The 19339-nt window shown below is 47.1% G+C and overlaps 1 protein-coding gene across 4 annotated transcripts in view; it reads left to right on the top strand.

Moving 5' to 3' along the window:
* LOC129838229 (axin-2-like) overlaps window positions 1–18603 on the top strand; it is a 58005-nt gene extending 39402 nt beyond the window's left edge. For 2 of the 4 annotated variants that reach the window (XM_055905052.1, XM_055905035.1), the window contains exons 3-11: window positions 2226–3156; window positions 5809–5949; window positions 8704–8806; window positions 10696–10836; window positions 11633–12042; window positions 12353–12781; window positions 13020–13115; window positions 13878–14045; window positions 16753–18603. In XM_055905052.1, the coding sequence (XP_055761027.1) occupies window positions 2333–3156; window positions 5809–5949; window positions 8704–8806; window positions 10696–10836; window positions 11633–12042; window positions 12353–12781; window positions 13020–13115; window positions 13878–14045; window positions 16753–16879 (2439 nt within the window). In that variant the 5' untranslated portion in view covers window positions 2226–2332 and the 3' untranslated portion in view covers window positions 16880–18603. The other 2 variants (XM_055905044.1, XM_055905026.1) reach the window with 2 other exon arrangements.
* Window positions 18604–19339: the final 736 nt, after the last annotated feature.

Here is a 19339-nt window from a genome sequence, read left to right as displayed (position 1 = left end):
TTTACAGGAATTTACATGAATGTTGTGTTATTGTCTACCATGCAGAAACCAGGAGGTTAAAATACCAAATATTTAGGAAAGGAGGTATGTCTCTTTAAAGTGTATGTAGCAACACAAGGATTGCAGGGATAATGCTATTGGGGCGGTAGATCACTTACTTCAGACGTTCCAAAGCCTCGGAGTTGGCTCGAGATTGCCAGTCTTTGATAAGGTCCTTACAAGCTAGTAAAAACGTTGTCGTTCCAGAAAACCCCCTGACAGCTTTCTAAGTACGGCCGACTATTGTTCAACAGTGTGTTTTGGGATCTATATATTGGCTGAAGCGTGTGGCGATGTAATTCAGTGAATTTTATTTGCTTCTATGTTTTTTGATATCGGAAATATGTTTAGATGTTTTTATGTATCTTCCGGGACCAGGCCGGCGGTTCTTTACTTTGATGTCCACTGTTAAACCCTCAGCCCGTTCGTTTTGAAATAGCCTAGAGGAGATCTGCAGCTTGCTATGACTACTTGAAACAGTACCTGGGGAAGGGGAAACGAGCTTTCTTTTCGGGGTTACATTTTATATTCCTCTTCTTTCTGAGATAAACATCAGAGCGGAGTAGACTAACACCAGCTTTCTGATAGTGTTATTGTAATACTTTTTGGGTTGTTACTTTTTTTCTGCGTGAACCGTTTCTGATCATACGGGAAAGGACTCGTGTGCATCGATGGTAAGTTGCAAGAATGCAGTTCTGCAACCTTAACCAATGCCCCCTCTCTTGGTCGCTTTGATGTGTTGCTGCAATGCTTTGAAGTTGAGAAATGTAGGCTACACTTGTTGTTTGTGGGCGAGAAAAGACCGTAGAATGGGTAAGTAAGGCAACTCTGAGATCGAGGATCAATGTTTTCGTGATTGTGAAGGCTGTAGAAGAGACTAATATTGGTTGCTGTAGTTTATCATAGGTCTGAAAGAAGGGGAAAAGTGGGACGTATTCGGCAAGGTCCCCCTCTCCCGCCTCCTCGAAATGTCGACACCCCCTCTGATCTACATAGAAGCAGTGCCTGCGTACTTTGGGGTCAGTTGTTGAATGGGACAAGGTACATTAGACTATCCCTATTGCATCAAGGACACATGTGGCTAAGTAAATCTAGTCCACTGTCGGATTACCATCACTTCCATCGGACTTTTTGTTGGATATATACCACTAAAGAGGACGGAGCATAAGCAAATGGGAATAGTTTTTTCTTCACTTTCTGCTGGATTCGGGTTTCGTTTTACAATGGTATGTGATGTAGCCTACCCCATGTTATATACACTTCGCGAGCTGTTTTCTTTTGACGATGTTATTTATGAGTAGTTGGGACACATCGATTGTTTATGCAAATCTTGTAAACAGACTAAGTGCTAGTAGAAATGATACAATGTACGTTGTTTTGATTGCGCAAAATAGTTTAGCGGCGCGTGGGCTTATGGCACATTTGGCACAATAATGACAGTTTTACTTGTGACATTCTTGAAGATGACGTAAAGTGCTTCTTTAAAAAACGAATAAGAATATATCTTGTCTAGTAGCCTAGTAATATTGTATTGTGCAGGGTAATCATATCGCGTTGCTCAGACACGTTGCCCAGTGTTCGCTGCCATAATTATGTGTTGTAGCCTACATGTGAGCTGAAATGTAGTTGGCTAACTGCAAATGATTTAAGGAATTATAGGCTACTGTTGATCGTGGTCATTGTACGGGACTCTTATCCTCCCCATTATAGGAACCTTAGTCCATTGTGGCGCATAGGATGTGTTTTCACTGTCTTGGATGGCTGGCTGTGTGATATGCAACACTGGATGTATGAGGACAAGTGGTTCGTGGGAACGCAATCCTTATGCATAATGCAGATAACAGTATCGGAAGCACATTTAGACTGATAATTCATTTGAAATGAAAGCTGTTTCAGGTGATCGCTTTGATATGCGTAAAATATATTTTAGGTGCGTACTTGGTGAGGAATGTTGGCGATGTGAAACGATTGTTCTTGTCAACGGTCGTTTGATGTGACAAATCGATGCAGACTGTAAATATAGGTTGCTAAACCCCCATTTAGATTATAAATAGATTGATGAGACTAAACCTTTCATTTTTCTTTCTCTGCAAACCGGTGGGGATCTGAAAGGGACTGTTTACTTCATGTCTCCCTTTGAAGTTAGCTGGATCTGGCTTTGATTAGATCAATACTTTCTGTTTCAGAGTGAAAAGGAGCCGAGAAACTCCCCCGCGGATTTCAGAGAGTGAGGAGGATTACAGTGGAGCTCATAGCAGGCACAACGGCACACACGGCAACCGGAGCTGGAGCCATGAGCAGAGCGCTTACGGTCCATATCAGCAGTAGCTTCCGAGAAGATGCTCCCCGTCCCCCGGTGCCGGGGGAGGAGGGAGAGGCGTCATGCCATACTCCCTGCAAACATGCCAAAATGAGAGCCCAAAACAAGGCTAACGCTGTCACCGTCGCGTCTCCCGGCTCCACGCCGAGGAGGAACGAGGATGGACTCGGGGAACCTGAGGGTAGCGCGTCGCCGGATTCACCCCTCGCCCGGTGGACCAAGTCGTTGCATTTTCTCCTGGGTGACCAAGACGGTGCTCACCTGTTCAGGACCTTTCTTGAGCGCGAGAAATGCGTGGACACTTTGGACTTTTGGTTCGCCTGCAACGGGTTTAGGCAAATGGACCTCAATGATACCAAAACGCTACGAGTTGCCAAAGCTATTTTCAAGCGGTACATTGAAAACAACAGCATTGTTGCCAAGCAGTTGAAACCTGCCACTAAAACCTACATAAGGGATAGTATTAAGAAGCAACAAATAGACTCTGCGATGTTTGACCAAGCACAAACGGAAATTCAGTCAACCATGGAGGAGAATGCGTACCAGATGTTTTTAACTTCTGACATATACCTTGAATATGTGCACACGGGGTGCGAGAACACGGTTTATGCCAACCATAGCGGTCTCGGGAGCCTCAAATTGATGTGCGGATTTCTGCCACCTCTCATTGAGGAAGAGGAGTGGAGTTGTGACTTGAAGGAGAAAACGTTAGCCTCTGTGGTTGGACTATCTGCTAATGCGCTACGGGCCACTGCTTCCATTCGGACTGCGGCGGAAGTGCTGGAGAATGGGTACAGGTAAGAGAATGCCTTCATTGAATTGATTATGTTTACAGTCTATCGAGTCATTTAATTGATCGTTGTTTATTATGACTGTTTATCAATATGCTTATGTTGAATAGAGATCCTAAGGTTACTTAAGCGTATAGTATTAGTAAATTAATTAGTTCTTGGGCATGTTGTCTGATTAGATAATATCATATCATTTGCACATAATCCAGTTATTATCATGCAAAGAGCAAATATGTATTTGAACTAGTTATTTGCCCAGCCCATGTCAATACAACGTTTTTCCCTCAAATTCCATTGAGATAAAAGCTGCTTGATGGACCAAAAAAAAAAAATGAAAGTGGAAAAATGTATGTTTGTTCCCTCTGCCCTGCAGTTGGTTAGGGGGTGCAAGACATCAACAGATCTGGTCTTTCCTGTAAAGTAAATGGTGTATTGCAGTCAGCCCTTTGTTGGCTTGCTCAAGTTTCCTGTGCTTTGAAATCGCTCCTCCAGTAGTTAGAGGCAAGAATTCAGACACCAATCCTGCCTGGCTGTTGCAGCTAGTACATGAAACGAAGTGATGCCATTGTGAAGTTATGCAATATTTCAAAAATGTTCTGCCTATTATTAAGTAGTCCTATTATTACAATGTAACACACAGAGAGAAAGTGAGTAATGCCCAGAAGAGATATTGGCCTCTTGGTCCGAGCTCAAAGATAGTGTTTCTGGAAAGCATTTTGGGTTTGTTTCTTAAGATCTCGTCCCACATATTGTCCAACAGCTGCAAGCTCTTCAAGTCAGGAACATTGTGAAAGTGTGGATTTTATGCACGAGGTTGCATCAACGAGAGCCATTCCAATGTTTTTCACCGAACTGTTCCCTTAGTATGTCCATACAATAAAACAACATCTGGACGCAATTACCACAGAGTGGTTAGAGGGTATCTTGTTCTTTTCGGTGTCCGTAGGAAAAGAGGGATTTGAAAAAAGGGGCAGTTTTCAAGGAAACACATTTTCCCTCTTCAACAAAATAGTAACGCTGGGAAGAAATGTTTGTTGACGAGAAAAGTGTATGATAGTTTCATGACGAGTTTTAAATTACTCGTATTTTCTCTAATTCATATTCGTCTTTCATGCTAAAATAGTGTGCCAGATAATTTGACCAGAGTTTTGCAGTGGGTTATGTCAGGAGTATTAGTTGACTGTCAGGAGAATTAGTTCCAATGGCATGATATCTCTACATGCCATAGCTAGCTAGCAGGCTGGGGGACAGTGTTGCTGTGGAAGACAGGATGTTCAGAAGGGGCCATGTTGAGTTGGGAACTGAAGGGGGACTCGGGGGTTGTTGACATGAGGGCATCTCCTCAGCTTCCTGGTGGGATCTGCACATTCTTGTGTTTCGCTGAAGGAAAGGGATAGCCTCCACCCCTCCCTCTCATCTCTTCTTTCCCCCTGCCCCGCACCAACTGTTTAGGTCAACACATTTCCATCTGAAACATGTGGAACTAATTTCGCAACTGCACTCAGATATTTAAAAGAAAAGAATCCTTCAGAAATGTAGCCACTCTCCTGCGAAATAACGTGAAAAAACATATTTCAGCGTCCGACCCCAGTTCTCCCTTTCGCTTGTGATGTTTTTTCTACGTCCTTTCTACCCACTGCTTTTATCTCGTCTTTTAGAGAAATCCCTCTGACAGAGCCTAAGCATGTGCTTCGGAGGGAGACAGGAACAGGGGAATAATGAAAAAAAGAAAAAGAGGGGGGGGGGGGGGGACCAAGAGCCCAGCTGCGCTAAATACCTGACTCTTTGCTTGAACCTCCAAAGGTCAGGTTTGAGCTGGGGCCTACGGCGTTAGTCATCCTCCCGGCAGTAGGCATTCTCATAAAGAAAGAGGCCCCCCCCCCCCCAAGCTCAAGGTCTCCCCTCCTTTCTCCCTGTCCACCCCCTTCACTAGTGGAACAGGAATGCAACACAGCAGGAGAGAGTAAAAGTAGAGAGGGGGAGAGAGAGACTTTAGAAGGATGGGAGGGGGGGGGGGGCTTGGTTGTAGGAGGAGGAGGGGAGTATACAGAGGGCCCTGGATTTAAGGAGAGAAGACATGAGAGAGAGCAGAGCGAGAGGGAGGAAGGGGAGGGGGAGAAAAACACTTCAAGAAAAGAGTACACTGCTTCAGAGAGTGGAAATGTGGGGGAGTAGGGGCCTTGCCCAAGCAAAAGGGTAGAGAGATAGCAGGAGAGCGAGGGGAAGTGGCTCTGTTGTCCATTCACATACAGCTGAGCTGCTCACTTCCCTCACCCCCCTCCCCACCTCCCCGCCTGCATGACGGGGAGTGGACATGAAAGGGAGAGAGAAAATAAAGGGGAAAAACAGCTCCTCAGAGAGTGTTGTCACATTCCCGAGGCCCCAAAGTCTTGCGAAAGTGACTAATTATTCAAATCTGTAGGAACTCGGACTCGAAACACTTCAAATCAAACTTTTACTCCAAAGCAAAGACTCTTACTAAAACATGTACACAAGTTAACACACAAACTCCATTTACATAGCTAATACAGGTTCACCAATAGAAGTCTCTGCATGGCACTGAGGTTTTTTAACTTGGGTTTCAGTAATGAAATGGTGGAATATGTATTGTAGTGTAAAATGGACTGTATCAAGGACTGTTGCTGTTGTGTTTGGCAGGTCACACAGACGCGGAGACCCGGCCAGTCCCTACTTTGTCAACTCGGGCTATGTGTTTGCCCCCGCCACCAGTGCCAACGACAGCGAGATCTCCAGCGACGCCATGACGGACGACTCCATGTCCATGACCGACAGTAGTGTGTAAGTAGGGTTCTCTCAGCGTTTCCTTCTGGGTTTTCTCTGGGTTTCTCACCTTTTGACCTGGGTTGGGGGTCAACTCCATGTCAACTCCATGTCCATTCTGAAAACCATTTCACATTCAAAGCTGACTCCAGGCCTGCCTTTCTGAAGCATGTCTGAACTTCTATTTATTCTGAAGCTCAAAAAGGGACTTTGCTCATTTAGCCATTCAGTGAATACCTTTCATGGATAAATATATATATATATACGGGAAACAATTGGACTAAATATCAAGTTTATCTGGGAAGCTTGTGTTGTGGAATGGGATGTTTAGGTTTTAATGATCCTTTCAGATTGAGTTCAGGTAATTATATTAATGTATAAAGTGCCTCTAGGCCTCGGGGGAGGGGGGGAGGGGATTCTGTGAAAGTCATTATGTGGAAAAATCTTTTGATGTCTATTCTGTTACAGGCAGAACTTCTTGATATGGGGGGGGGGGGGGGTTGTGGAGTGTTGCTTCAGTCTTCCTCAAAGTAGAAATGTATCCATCCCACCCACCGTTCTGCCACAACAGCCTTGTTTTTTGTCATATTATCTAATCGCTTTTTCCCTTTGAAGGAGTAGAAGGGAAAGAGAGAGGGGGTGGGGAGGGAGAGAGAGAGAGTGAGGGGAAATAGCCATTTGGACCTTAAGACAAACTCATTGAAACATTTTGGCAGCGAATGAAAGGGAGCTTACTCACACGGTGGCGCGGCTTCCTGCTCTGCTACTGGCCCTCTCGCTCTCTCTGCTGCTGCAGCGCCACTGCTGCTGCGATCATGTGTCAGCGAGGCTTTCATGGAGGTTACTCATTCCTGAACCCCAGGATAGGGTCAGGAGGGACTCCCACTGCCCAGATTAGGGCACCTCCAAAATCAACCCCGTCCCCCACCATCTCCCCCCCAACCTTCCTCCCTCACCCCTCCAACCCCAACGGCCCCCCCTATTTCCTTCTACTCCCCTCTCTCCTTCTCTCTCCTCCTGCACTCTGAGCCAATAGCAGGGGAACGGTGAGGGTTTGGCGTGCAAGGGAGTGAGAAAATAAAGTGCACGGCGGATAAAAGGCTTAACTGAATCGCTTTCAGCCTATTGTTAGCCGAGGGGAGCTTAGGGGGATAAGAGGGGTGGCTGTCTGCTTTGAAAATGACTTGCACAACTGAATAGGAGATCCCCGTAAAGTAAGGGCCCGTGAAAGAGTGCACGGTCTGTTTTCTTCTTCTTTGCCCATATGCACCGCCACCACAACCATCACAAAGGGCCTCGGCCATCGCATAGGGCCGGCTCGCTGGGGAGGGGAGTTGGGGTTGATTTAAAAATGCAACAGGAGAGAGTGAATGAGAGAGGTGCGAGAGAGAGAAAGGGATAGATAGGTGTTGGGTTTTTGTTTGGTACATTGCTTTGTTGTGAATTGTAACTTTTTATTGTCATGAGTTTTTTTTCCCCAAGTGTCTTGAAGGTTCATGGCTTCTAATCCTAGGATAAAAGTTAGGGAAGTGTCCCGCTCTTCAATGTGCATTGTTGGCAGTGCTATCTAGGCTCCATCTGGTAATGCAGAGTAAGTAGGACCCCGAGGCATACAAACCCAGAGTCATTTGACCAAATTATGTATTAAGTGGAAAAAAATAGATCCCACTGGAATTCAGTCACGTCTTTTTCCTGCAAACGTCTTCATGTTAATTATTAAACCATCTTATGTTACAAAGTGTAGCGCCTCGCAGTGGCCTGCCCTGCACAGAGTTCTTTGAGCCTTTGACAATCTCCTGTCTGCCTGCTCTCTCTCTCTCTCTCTCTCTCTCTCTCTCTCTCTCTACCCCTCACCGATTGTAATAAAAACCACAGCTTCTTCCTCCTCGTTGGGGGGAACAATTTGATTAGTGTGTCCTTTTATAGTTTGGTAAAAGGCACACTGCAAATTTGAATCTCATTTCCAGATAAAGAACAAGAGGATGAGGATTTTTTTTGGGGGGGGGGGGGCAGATTTTTTTCCTTCTCACTTTTTGCTTATATCTTATTTCTGGATTTACTTGGACGCTAGGGAATGCTGCTGCGCTAACTTCAAACATTACCTTATCTTACAAACCAGCCTTTTGATGTTGCCGAGATCAGAGACTTGCTGGCGGAACACTTGCCAAATGAAGATGGCAGCGGGTGCATATGTGCATGAGTGTGAGATTTCAGAGAGGCGGCGGGAAAAACTAGCGTTTGGGCTAAGGTCAGACACTTCTGAGCAACCCAAAAGGCCAAGATAATTGGCCAGGCTTAAATGGCAGCGGAGTGGAAAAGCACACATTGGAGGGCGAGAAAGAGAAGAATATGTATCTTCTTCCTCCTTGCTACTGCCTGCAGGATGAACTGTCTAGAGACGCTTGTTTTTTTTCAGCCACATTGTGTCCATTTTTCTTTGTCAAACCTACACGTCTTACACCGCTTTAAGCAAGATCGCCATCCCCTCGTGTTTCAGCAGGGTGTTCACTTCAGTGATGACCAGCCTCCCCTCAGGGTTCTGTCCACATCGCTAGGCTAATGTCTTTCACCTCGCTAGGACATTGGGGGTATTACTTGGTTCTAAGCAAAGAGAAAAAGGGTGGCAAGAAAATTGAAATGTTTCCATGAAGATAGATATGTAGGGGTTAGCGTGCTAGTTTGCTAACTAACCCCGGGGCTCTTCAGGGGACATTTTGAGTGACCCGTGACTGTGTTATTGACCCTGTTTCCTACCTGTGTCCCTTCTGACAGAGATGGCATCCCTCCATACAAGCTGGGCACCAAGAAGCAGCTCCAGCGGGAGATGCACCGCAGCGTCAAGATCAACGGCCTGGTCTCGCTACCCCACTTTCCTGTGAGTCCCGCTTCCTGTTTACTTCCTGTTTTTTGATGTCTGCTGTCTTCATACACAGTGTCTTTATATCTTTAAAACTCCACAAACTTTTCTCAATCCCCCTTTATAACCCGGCTCCCTTTCGCCCCGTTGGGAAATGTGTTTTTTTCTTCTTTTATGATGTTATGATGTTGTGATAGAATACTATATTCTCCCCCCCCCCCCCCCCCCCCTTCCGCTCATTTTCCTATAAAAAGTCAGGGTAAATGAAAGGGGGAATTTGAATATCACTTATTTTCTCTCCTGCTCAACCGTATACACCCCCTCCCTCCCCCCTGTTCAACAGCTGTCATTTATAGCTGTCATCTATAGACCCCTGTTGCTTTCCTTCCTTGTGTTTCACCTCCAGAACTTAGTCAAGAATGTTATAAATGCATAATGTAAAAAAAAAAAAAATTGATAGTGGTGGTGATGATAATGAGGCTGATTATCATTAGAGGTCAAGGGTCACAGAACTGAGCTTTGTGATGCTCCCTAAATCAGCCAGCTTACTAGTCAGCCCTGTGCTTTGATCATGGTCGATGAATGAATGGGACCCAGGTTGCCTGGCCTCTTTATTGACAACCTCCAACAGAGCCCCCCCCCCACACTCCTCTTTTGTGACAGTAGCCCCCCTACCCCCAACCCAGCCCCCATATGACTCTCACCACCCCTACTGCCTGTAGTGTCATGTGCAAGCAGGGGCCTCTAAATACTTGGTTCCTCATGGCACAGCTCCGGGGCTTGGAGTGGTTAGATTGGGCACCCGTGTCAGAAAACAACCAATGCAAATAGTTTTGTCCTCTTCCCTTCACAATGTGTTTGTGTACTGTCTTGATGCATAGGGAAGGCTTTGTGTGTGTGGGTGTGTTGCGTTGTGTAGGGAGGGCTGTAGCCAAGTAGAAGGGGCCCTTGTTGTCTGTTTCTCTGTCTCTCCTCGCTCCCTCCCTTCCCTACTTGCTCTCCTTTTAATGTCTCCCTCCTGATTTGGAGATGGCTCGAGCTCCCAAGATGCACCAGCCCCAGGCAGCGGGGGCTCTGCGCGGCGCTGACGCGCCTTTGCCAGCAGCCCCTCTCGCTCCTTTCTTCTCACTTCCCTTCATCGTCTCTACAAAGAGATGAGAGGAACAACAAAAAGAGAGTAAAATCAAGAAAGCCAGTGCGCCAAATAATAATACAGAAAAGAAGATGAGAGAAGCCGGCACATATAGTTAGAGAAAAATAGGATAATGCGACTACAGTACCTCAGAGGTGCCCTGCGTGCAGTCAGGAAATAAATTACCACTTCCCCCTTAGATCTCCCCGGTATTTGACTCCTCTCCTTCGCTCCCTCCCTCCCTCCTACCACTCCACACGTCTCTCAATCCTCTTCCTCATTTTTTCCTTCCTCTTTTTGTTTTAATATTGTCCCCCTCCTTTTTTTTTCTCTGCCTCCTCCTCCTCCGACTGTCGATATCTGTCTTTTATTCGGGGAGATTTAAAGCCGCGTGTCCCTCCCACCCCAAGGGTTGGAGTGTTTGATGTTTGACAAGGGCCCCTTTGAAGTGTGCTGACTTCAGAGGCTGCCTCCGCTGATGGCTTGGTCGGAGTACAGAGGGCGCAGGCGGGGGGCCCTCCTCCTCGGAGCCAGGCCAACTGCTACCCCCCCTCCTCTATCCCGCTACCCCACCGACCGGCAGGCGGTGCCAAGGACAGCGGTTATGGGGAGGGGGTATCGGGCTAGGGGTTAGCCCAGGGGCAAGGGCATCAAAGGAGGCCTGTAGACTTAGAGGAGAGGGCACCGGAGGAATCAGGGGGCAAACTGGGGACAACTAACTCACACACTCAAACACACACTCAAAAGTGTCCTTTCTCCCATCTCGCCCCTACAGAGGACACACAGGCTGCCTAAGGAGATGACGCCGGTGGAGCCCTCGGCATTCGCCGCCCAGCTCATCTCCAGACTGGAGAAACTGAAGAGGGAGCAGGACACCATGAGCTCACTGGAGGAGAGGCTACAGCAGATCCAGGAGGTAAGAACCCCCCCCCCTTCCCAAACTACATTGGTACATCCCACCTCATTCCCTAACCCACCTTCATTGAGCAATGAGTTTTGGAACGTTCCAATGCGACCTAGTTTAGGTGACCCTCCGGTCCCGAACCCTGTCTTTGCTACCTAGAAAGACAATGTAGCTAGGAGGAGCCATGTGAGAAGTTAAGGTTGTAGCTTGCTAGCTGACTCTTCTTCCTTGATTCAAAGAGACTTTGTGTGCGGTCTTGAATTTAACTGACTAAGGATCTGCCGTGCAGTTTAGCGACTTCTTCTCTTAAAGTCCCTTCCTCTGAGGAAGTTTCAAACTTATGTTTGTTGGCACACTTGAAGTTTATTCAAATGGTTAGCGCTTAGCGCTCAACTCTCCAGTGGCGTATTGCTGAGTGTGTGTGGTGCCGGTCTCTTTGTGAGTCTGGGCTCGCTGTGCATTATAGATGAAGCTAGCACACCCAAAGCCTGTTAGCAAGTAGAACCAGGGTGAAAGAAACTGGAAGTCAAATCAAGTTATGCCATAGAATTTGCCTCCGCTACTTCACAAGCCAATACAGTACCTGGTGATTGTCGCAGTGTGAAGTTTGCTGCGAATGGTCGAAGTACTGTCGACTGACTGAAGTCGCGTTTTGAAGTAGCGTTTTTTCCGCAAATGTAATTTGGTTGGGTTTAGCAAGCTAGCGATGCTTATATTTGTGGTGTTATGGAATTGAGTAGGTTACATTGTTCCTGTACTTCTATATTGCGTCCATGTTTTAAAGCATTACGTCTTTGTGTGTGTGCAGGAGGAGGAGAGGGACGAGAGCGACCCCTCCACCACCGTCCCGCTCCATCACCCCCTGCTTCCCCCCTCGTCCGACGAGGACGCTCAGGCCATCCTAGACGAGCACCTGTCCCGGGTGCTCAAGACGCCCGGGTGCCAGTCGCCCGGCGTGATCCGCCACTCGCCCCGCTCGTGCTCTCCCGACCGGCCCTCCGCCTCCGTGGTCCCCTTCCTGGGGCCCTCGTATCCGGGGGCCACCAAGGGCCCGTTGGCTGGGAGCAGGCAGTCGACCAAGCACATCCACCACCACTACATCCACCACCACACCGCCACCGGCCCCAAGAGCAAGGAGCAGATCGAGGCCGAGGCGGCGCAGCGCATGCAGTGCCTCTGTCCCCCAGGGGGCGCCGACTACTCCGACTTCATCCCCGGGTCAGTTCACATACAATATCACCTGTACTGGGGTTCGTTCACAATTCACATCAAGTACACTACATTAACATTAGAGTTGTGCTGGGGTCAGTTCACATACACATCACATACAACTACATTTACCTTAGGGCTGTACTTGGGTCAGTGATTTAAATTGTGCACTTATCTTATGGATATGACCGTCCTCCTTGAGTTTCATTTAGACCGATGTGACGAGCTGTATCGTTCCTATCACTAGTGCTTGTTGTAGATGTAGCCTCTCCTCATGGAATAGTTCCATGTTAACCCTCTCCTCTCTGTCTCCCTCCAGCCGCTGCAGCAGTTTGTCCAAGCGGTCGGGGAAGCCGTGCGAAGGCATACGCCTGAGCCAGGCCAACGGCAGCGACGGGGTCACGTCCCCGCCCCACCTGCCCCTGGACTCCACGGACCGCTCGCAGAACGTCTGGCAGTGGATCCTGGAGAGCGAGAGGCAGGGCAAGAACAAACCTCACGGCAGCACTCAGGGCCTGAAGAAGAGCCACCTCCCGGACCCCTCCACGCCCAAGACGCTTCCCGTCCGAACGCACTCTTCCTGGGGAGGCGTGTGCGGCACGGGGGGTCACCTCCGTGGAGGTCACCATCCGGCCCACCCCTTCATCCAGGACCCGGCCATGCCCCCCCTGCCCCCGCCCAACACTCTGGCCCAGTTAGAAGAAGCCTGCAGGAGGCTAGAGGAGGTCTCCAAGCCCCCCAAACAGAGGTAGGCACACACACACACGCACACACTCATATAGCCCCTCTTTGTCCTAGCTTGCGATGTATAGTCATTTACAATGAGCCAAATGACTCTATCTAAATTAAGATTTTCTGAAAATGTTTGACTTCAGGCAACTGTTGAAGCCTACACCTGTTTTCCAGTGTTTCCTCCATCTGTGTCGTGACTACTGATGCCATCAATCTCATTCTGTTGTTTCTTTGTCTTTCTATGTGACTGACAGGCATTCAACGGCCAGCCTTCAAAGAGACCGGAGTCACCCTGTGCCTTTCCCCAGTGGAAACCCACCTCTGTCCAGCCCCGCACTTCAAACAGACGAGTGCGTTCATCTCCCTCCCTCTCTCCCTTTGCTCTCGCTGCCTCTCTTTCCCTCTCTGATTTCCCCTCGATAGGGATAGTGTGAGTCAGCATGTCTCCCTTTTTGAAGTCCTCTTTTCTCCCTCGCTTTTAATCATTTAAGATTTGACATGATGGGTGTAGTCTGACTCAGTCCTCACGCACACACACACACACACACACTCACACACATACACCAGCGGATACACAGACGTACACATGGAAGTTAACAACCCCTGGTTGTTATTTTGGCCCTCTCTTCGCTACCTTGGCCCTGTGTGTGTGTTGGTGTGTGTACATCTGTATCTGTGTGTGTGTAGGGCAGCTTGGTTGTGTTTGATGTTAGGGCCGTAGCCACCTGACTGCCAGGGTCTTTATGAGATTTAATTGGCTGACCTTCAGCGGGCCAGCTGTCTAAGGCTAGCAGGTGCCCGCGTCTGAAGTATAGGACCTCGAAAAGGCCCCTGGAAGTGTGTGTGTGTGTGTGTGTGTGGGATGAAACGCACATACACACACCTGTAATCGGGTCAGGTTCACCGTACCTGAGCTAATCCTCACTAAATTCAGCTTATTCACTTCTGCTTAACTTCCCAACCAACAGTTACACACTGCAGTTGTTAAGTGTTTGTCGCTCTGGATAAGAATGTCTGCGCTTATTAGTCAAATGTAAATGTTTAGTTTTAGCTAAGAGATGGGGTTATGGTTTATTTATCTAAAGTGTTTGTTTGTCTCTCTCTATTTCCAGGTGGAAAGAGCCAAAGAAGTCGATCAGCGGCGTGAGCGTGTCTGGCTGTGACCCGGTGGTCACCTACTTCTTCTGTGGTGAGGAGATCCCCTACCGCAGCATGATGAAGACACACAGTCTCACCCTGGGACACTTCAAGGAGCAGCTTAGCAAAAAAGGCAATTACAGGTAAAACACCTAGACGAGCACACACACACACACACCTTTCACGCACAGCACACCTTTAATGTACAACTATAGGTAAACACGCCCCGTTCAAACACACATTTCATTGCGCAACACACACTTTTCCCGCTGAAGAGCAAGACACACTTTTTTCTCTCCGCGATTTGAATGTGTGTGTGTGTGTTTGTCTATGTACATGTGTGTTTGTGTATGAACTAAATGTGTGTGAAAAGCTGGGTCTCAGCTTTTGTATGTGGAGTAGTGAGAAGGAAGGGTAGAACTCTGGCTGAGCGAGAGGAGGGATGGGTCGATCCACTACACAGAGAGGAAAGGGGGGAATTTACTGGAGGGATATTTGGTTCACATCTGCTATTGATTTCCATAGTAAGGCAGTCTTAATAAGGATGGCTTTGAAGTCCAGGCCTTTTATTTTGTGCACAAAGACTCAACACGCCACTGCGAGGCCCCCAAAATCTTCCCAAGGATTGGATCAGGCAGAATCACGGGCACCTTTTTCCTTCTTAGATTCAGTTATATGTTGATTGCATGAGTTGTCGTTTGAAAGTGGCTACGACTTCATAAAGTTAAGAATTAGAGAGGGACTGAATCGTTTCGCACAATTTCACATTCAAGGAACCTAAAGGGGACTCTACAGTAAAGTAGAGTATTTCATGACCGTCATATGTATAGGTTGTAGCACACCCGAAGAGACAAAGTATTCCGAGACATCCGTACCTCGATTCTAAACCCCCATCCACATCTGCTTGTTAGTCCGAGCTAAACCCACCCCCACTATACCGTAACTCTTCCGGGAAAGGGCGATTTTTGAAGCCGATGGCTCTAATGGTTCCGAATGTGTGGAGTTGGTTCATTTCAACATGGCAGGAGAACAGTACTCGGCCAAGCTGCCAGACGATATCGGTGCCAGATGTTGCACAGAGAGAAATCCTTTGCCATATATACCATGATCCAATGGAAAGACTCCTTTTCTCTCCCTCCCCATTCTCCGTCTTCCCTTTTCTCTCCCTCTCTTTCTCCCTCATTCTCTCCCTTTTGAACGAAGCGTATGGTTGTGGTTTAAATGGCAAGAGACACGAGCATCTATTTGGATTTGATTTATGCCTCGAAGATGCACTTGGCTAAGGCCTGGGCCTTTATTAGTTTCAGTATCCGTGTTAGAAATCAGTAGTTTCAGTGTTCAGGCTTCCAGAAAGGTTTGAGGCCCTTCACTAGAACCGTCAGCCGTGTTGAAAATGCATCATGCCAATAACCAGAGCAACACCCAACCGTCCACACCCCCAAAAATCGCAGTCGGGAGTATTTACGACACACAAACCTTGATCAGAGCAGCTGTACAACGCTTTCTCAACCCTCCCTCGCCATTTACCCCGCCGTTTGCCAACCCTGTCCGCTCGCGCTTAAGTACGATTTTTAAAAACACGATGAAGTGGAGGGGGGGGGGGGAAACATTTATTTTATTTTTTACACGCGACACGTGTTGTTTGTATGACTTGTAGGTCGGCGTCGCTCATAAAAAAAGTTTCGGAATTCCCACGCCCAGGCATACATGGGTAAAATGATGCATTTTCCATTACAAAGCGTATCATTAAATCTCCCCCGCTGGTCATCACTGCCGTTTTAAAGCTAGGGGAGAAGAAATCATTAGAAACTCTAGGCAGTAGACTTCGTAGACTGAGCTAAGTCAACCCTGGGATCTTTGGGGGGGGGGGGGGGCTCCTTGACCTCCTTGACCTCCAGGAGACTGTCTGGGTTGGTGTCCTCCTCCTCGCGGGGTATTGGCCTTCGGGCCCGGCCTGCGTCCAATCTATCACACCCACGGAGGTGGTCCGGGAGAGAGGCCTGCTCCTCGCTCTCCCTCTGTTCTCTGCTGGTGATCGGAAAGCTGCCCAGAGTTTCTGTCTGTGCGTGTGTGTTTCATTGCCTGTCTCTGTCTCTTTCTCTCTGTGTCTTTGTCTCTGTGTGTGTGTCTCCATAGTTGTCTCTAGCAGTGTGTTTAGTAGGTGTGTGTGGGGCGTGCGGTGACAGGCAGACTCTCAGGCACCTGAAATGTCAGCCCTAGTGAAAGGAAGGCCCTTCATTTGACAGTGGGGCACAATTAAAAGGCCAGGCTAGACAAGGGGAGCTCAGTGCTAGGAGAGGGAGGGGGGGCCTTAAGACAGGAGAGGGAGTGGGGGCCTTAAGACAGGTCCTAATTAGCCCTTCAACTTTAATGAGACCTTCCAGGACAGATAGGCATCTGTACAATGGCCAGCAGTCAAGTTTCTTCAGCTCCCTCTCTCTCTCTTTTTAGTCTCTGTTGCTGCTGCTAATTCCTTGAAATGATCACTGACAGAGTTCAAACCAAACCTGGCAACCCAAACTATTTGGAGTGGTTGGGGTTGCCAGGTTTGGTTGAGTTCTGTTTGTCAGTGGTGTTGGTGGTGCATAATGCAGTCAAGCTTTGTTCTTTGAAGTGAGAGGGATGGCGCTGAACTGTGTGACCTAAGGCAGTTTGGTTACGGGTTTGAGTCGTTGTGTGTGTGGAGTTGGTTGTGTAGGTGCCGAGAAACTGTTTTCATGGTACAAAATACTATTTTTAGCACTCACTCGTCCATAGTGTTAAGTTAAAGAGGAAAATACCATGCTAGTTTTGTTTTGTATTCTCGAAACACCTTTTCTGACCATGCCCCTCTCTCTCATTTCTCTCCAGGTACTACTTCAAGAAGGCCAGCGATGAGTTTGAGTGCGGGGCCGTGTTCGAGGAGGTATGGGAGGACGGCGCCCTCCTGCCCATGTACGAGGGCAAGGTCCTGGGTAAGGTGGAGAGGATGGACTGATGCCGCCCTTATGCCCACCTTTACCCACCCTACCTTACCCATCAACCAAATACCCAACCTCCAGGGTACAGACTGTCGCGAGGAACCAGAGTGATTGACTTGATTGGGGGGAAACGCTCTAGACATTCTTTTCTACTATTAAGCTAAATAAGAGTTAATATATCCAGCACGAGGAGTGTGATTGAAGGAACACGAGCCAATGAAGTATGCCGAACACAGAAGAGGCCCCGCCCCCCTGACTTTCTAAACCAATCAGCCTTAGAAACACAAGGGAATGACACTACAGACAGAGAGAGAGACGGCGACTGGAGGCCTTTAGGCTCCCTGAATTTAACCACTGAAGATGCAGATGACTGTTTGTCCATTACGAGAGACTAACGTTGCGATTTAAATAATGGTAACGTTGTGAGAACGTTGCTCCCTGATCACCTGCAGTGGACTGGCTACAGCACCAGAAGCCCTGCGAGTGCCGCCACCTGCTCTTATAACATTGTGCTAACGTTGTGCAAACGTTGTTACAAAATTAAACTTCTGTACGTGTGCATATACATACATGCAAATATGTGTATATATACATGTATTATATTATATTGATGCGTTTTTGTCATGAGTTGAAAGTTTGAGTATTTATTTAAAAAATGTCCTCTCCCTCACCTTCAACTTGTCTACCCCCAAACCCCCCCCCCATGTCCAGTTGATGGACAAGCTGCTTCGAGTATTGGGAGAATACTGTGGTGATTTTTAATTTTTTATTTACCTTGTAACGTCACGAAGGTCATGACACTAGCCTAGTGCCCCCTCCCCCCCCCCCCTTTACTCCTGTCCAACCTCACTATACCAGGGGTCTGCTGAGACTGAACCTTCCACTGTCGTAGTAAACCAACCAACAACCCAGTCTTAATATATATGCTGCTGCTGATGTGTGTTCTCTTCCGTTTCTAAGCCAGAGTAAGAGTAGTTGCTTTTCTCTCACTCCAGCACCGAGCTCTATCCTTTTTAGTTGTTGTGCCTTTGTTTGTGGACCAGGCACCACACAGGGAAAGACGAGAAAGAAAGAAAGACGAGAAAGAAAGAAAGACGAGAAAGAAACATGAATTAGGATTAGGTGAACAGAGAGGACCTGGAGAAATAAAGTGTTTACAGCGAGCACACCAATATAACCTTGTCTCCGCTTCTATTGAAATAACCACCTCTCCAGGAAGCGCTGGCTTAATATCGCCCACGTTTCAAAATGGCTTCCGATCCATATTTATTAGCAAAGGAGAAAAAAAGCGTTTGAGAAATGTTGCTCCAATAGCTTTTTGAATGTTGTGAGGAGAACATCTTAAACGACGGAGCTCCTGTATACATTTGTAATTATGCATTTTTTTTTGACGTATGGATAAAAGGACACAAACACAATGGCTAGTGTTTTTATGAGTACAGCACCTGTGCCTACATGGATGCCATACCATGTACTGCCCTGATTCAGGGTGTTAATAATTATTCCCTTGGTTTTCAGAAGGGTCTTATGTGGAAAATATTTTTTTACGCATTTAATAATATCATGTAATCATGCTATTTGTATTTCCGCCATGTTTTTTTGTTTGTTGTTTTTGTTGTATCTAAACTGTAAATTATACATTATATACAGAGTTTCATTTCAAGATTTACCTGGACCTATAATTATTGTAATTATTAAGAGATGTAGCCTTTTATTAAAGTTTTATATTTTTCAAATGAAAGCTTTTGTTGTCTGCTCATTTCTGTTGTTCAATTGCAAACGGGAACGGGAACTCTTGATTACGTGATAATGCATATGACATTAACAACAACAACTCTCCTCTTTGGAGAAACATTCCAGACACAAGATGACTTTTCTACCTTCTTCAGATCACTCCAATTGAACACATCATTCAAGTGAGGATTCTGTAGTTCTATGCAGGATTGGAATCTGCATGTTCCAAAAAGTTAGTGCAAGACAGCTGCAGAATGATGACTGTAAGCTGACGGGGCTCAATACTAACGGAAGTGAGCATCGCGTACTCATGGCCCATGGGGTTGACAGATGTAGCCCTGTGTCCCAAATGGTGGCCAGGTCCTTATATAGTGCACTACTTTTGACCAGAGTCCATAGATTCTACATAGGGAATAGGGTGCCATTTGGGATTCAACAGTAGCCTGGCATACAAGCCGTTTTTTCTACGTTTCAGTGAAATGTACAAACTGCAGTTTGGATGCCAGGCTAAGACAGATGTCAGGGTAGAAATAAACTGTGTTTGAGCCCTAAATGGTATCCTATTCCCTATATAGTGCACTACTTTTGACCAAAGCCTATTGGGCTCTGGTCAAAAATAGTGCACTATAATAGAGAAAAGGGTGCCATTTTGGACAGATCATGTGTTCAATCCCTAAGTCCCCTCTAGTTACAAGGCAACAGTTGCCTTTTGTGAGATCCCCATGGACTCTTCTCCTTTATTT

This window comes from Salvelinus fontinalis, chromosome 3 (genome assembly GCF_029448725.1).
Source record: "Salvelinus fontinalis isolate EN_2023a chromosome 3, ASM2944872v1, whole genome shotgun sequence".
Taxonomy (NCBI): Eukaryota; Metazoa; Chordata; class Actinopteri; order Salmoniformes; family Salmonidae; genus Salvelinus; species Salvelinus fontinalis.
The sequence above is the reverse complement of the archived record's forward strand: the minus strand, read 5'-3'. Positions and strand labels throughout refer to the sequence as shown.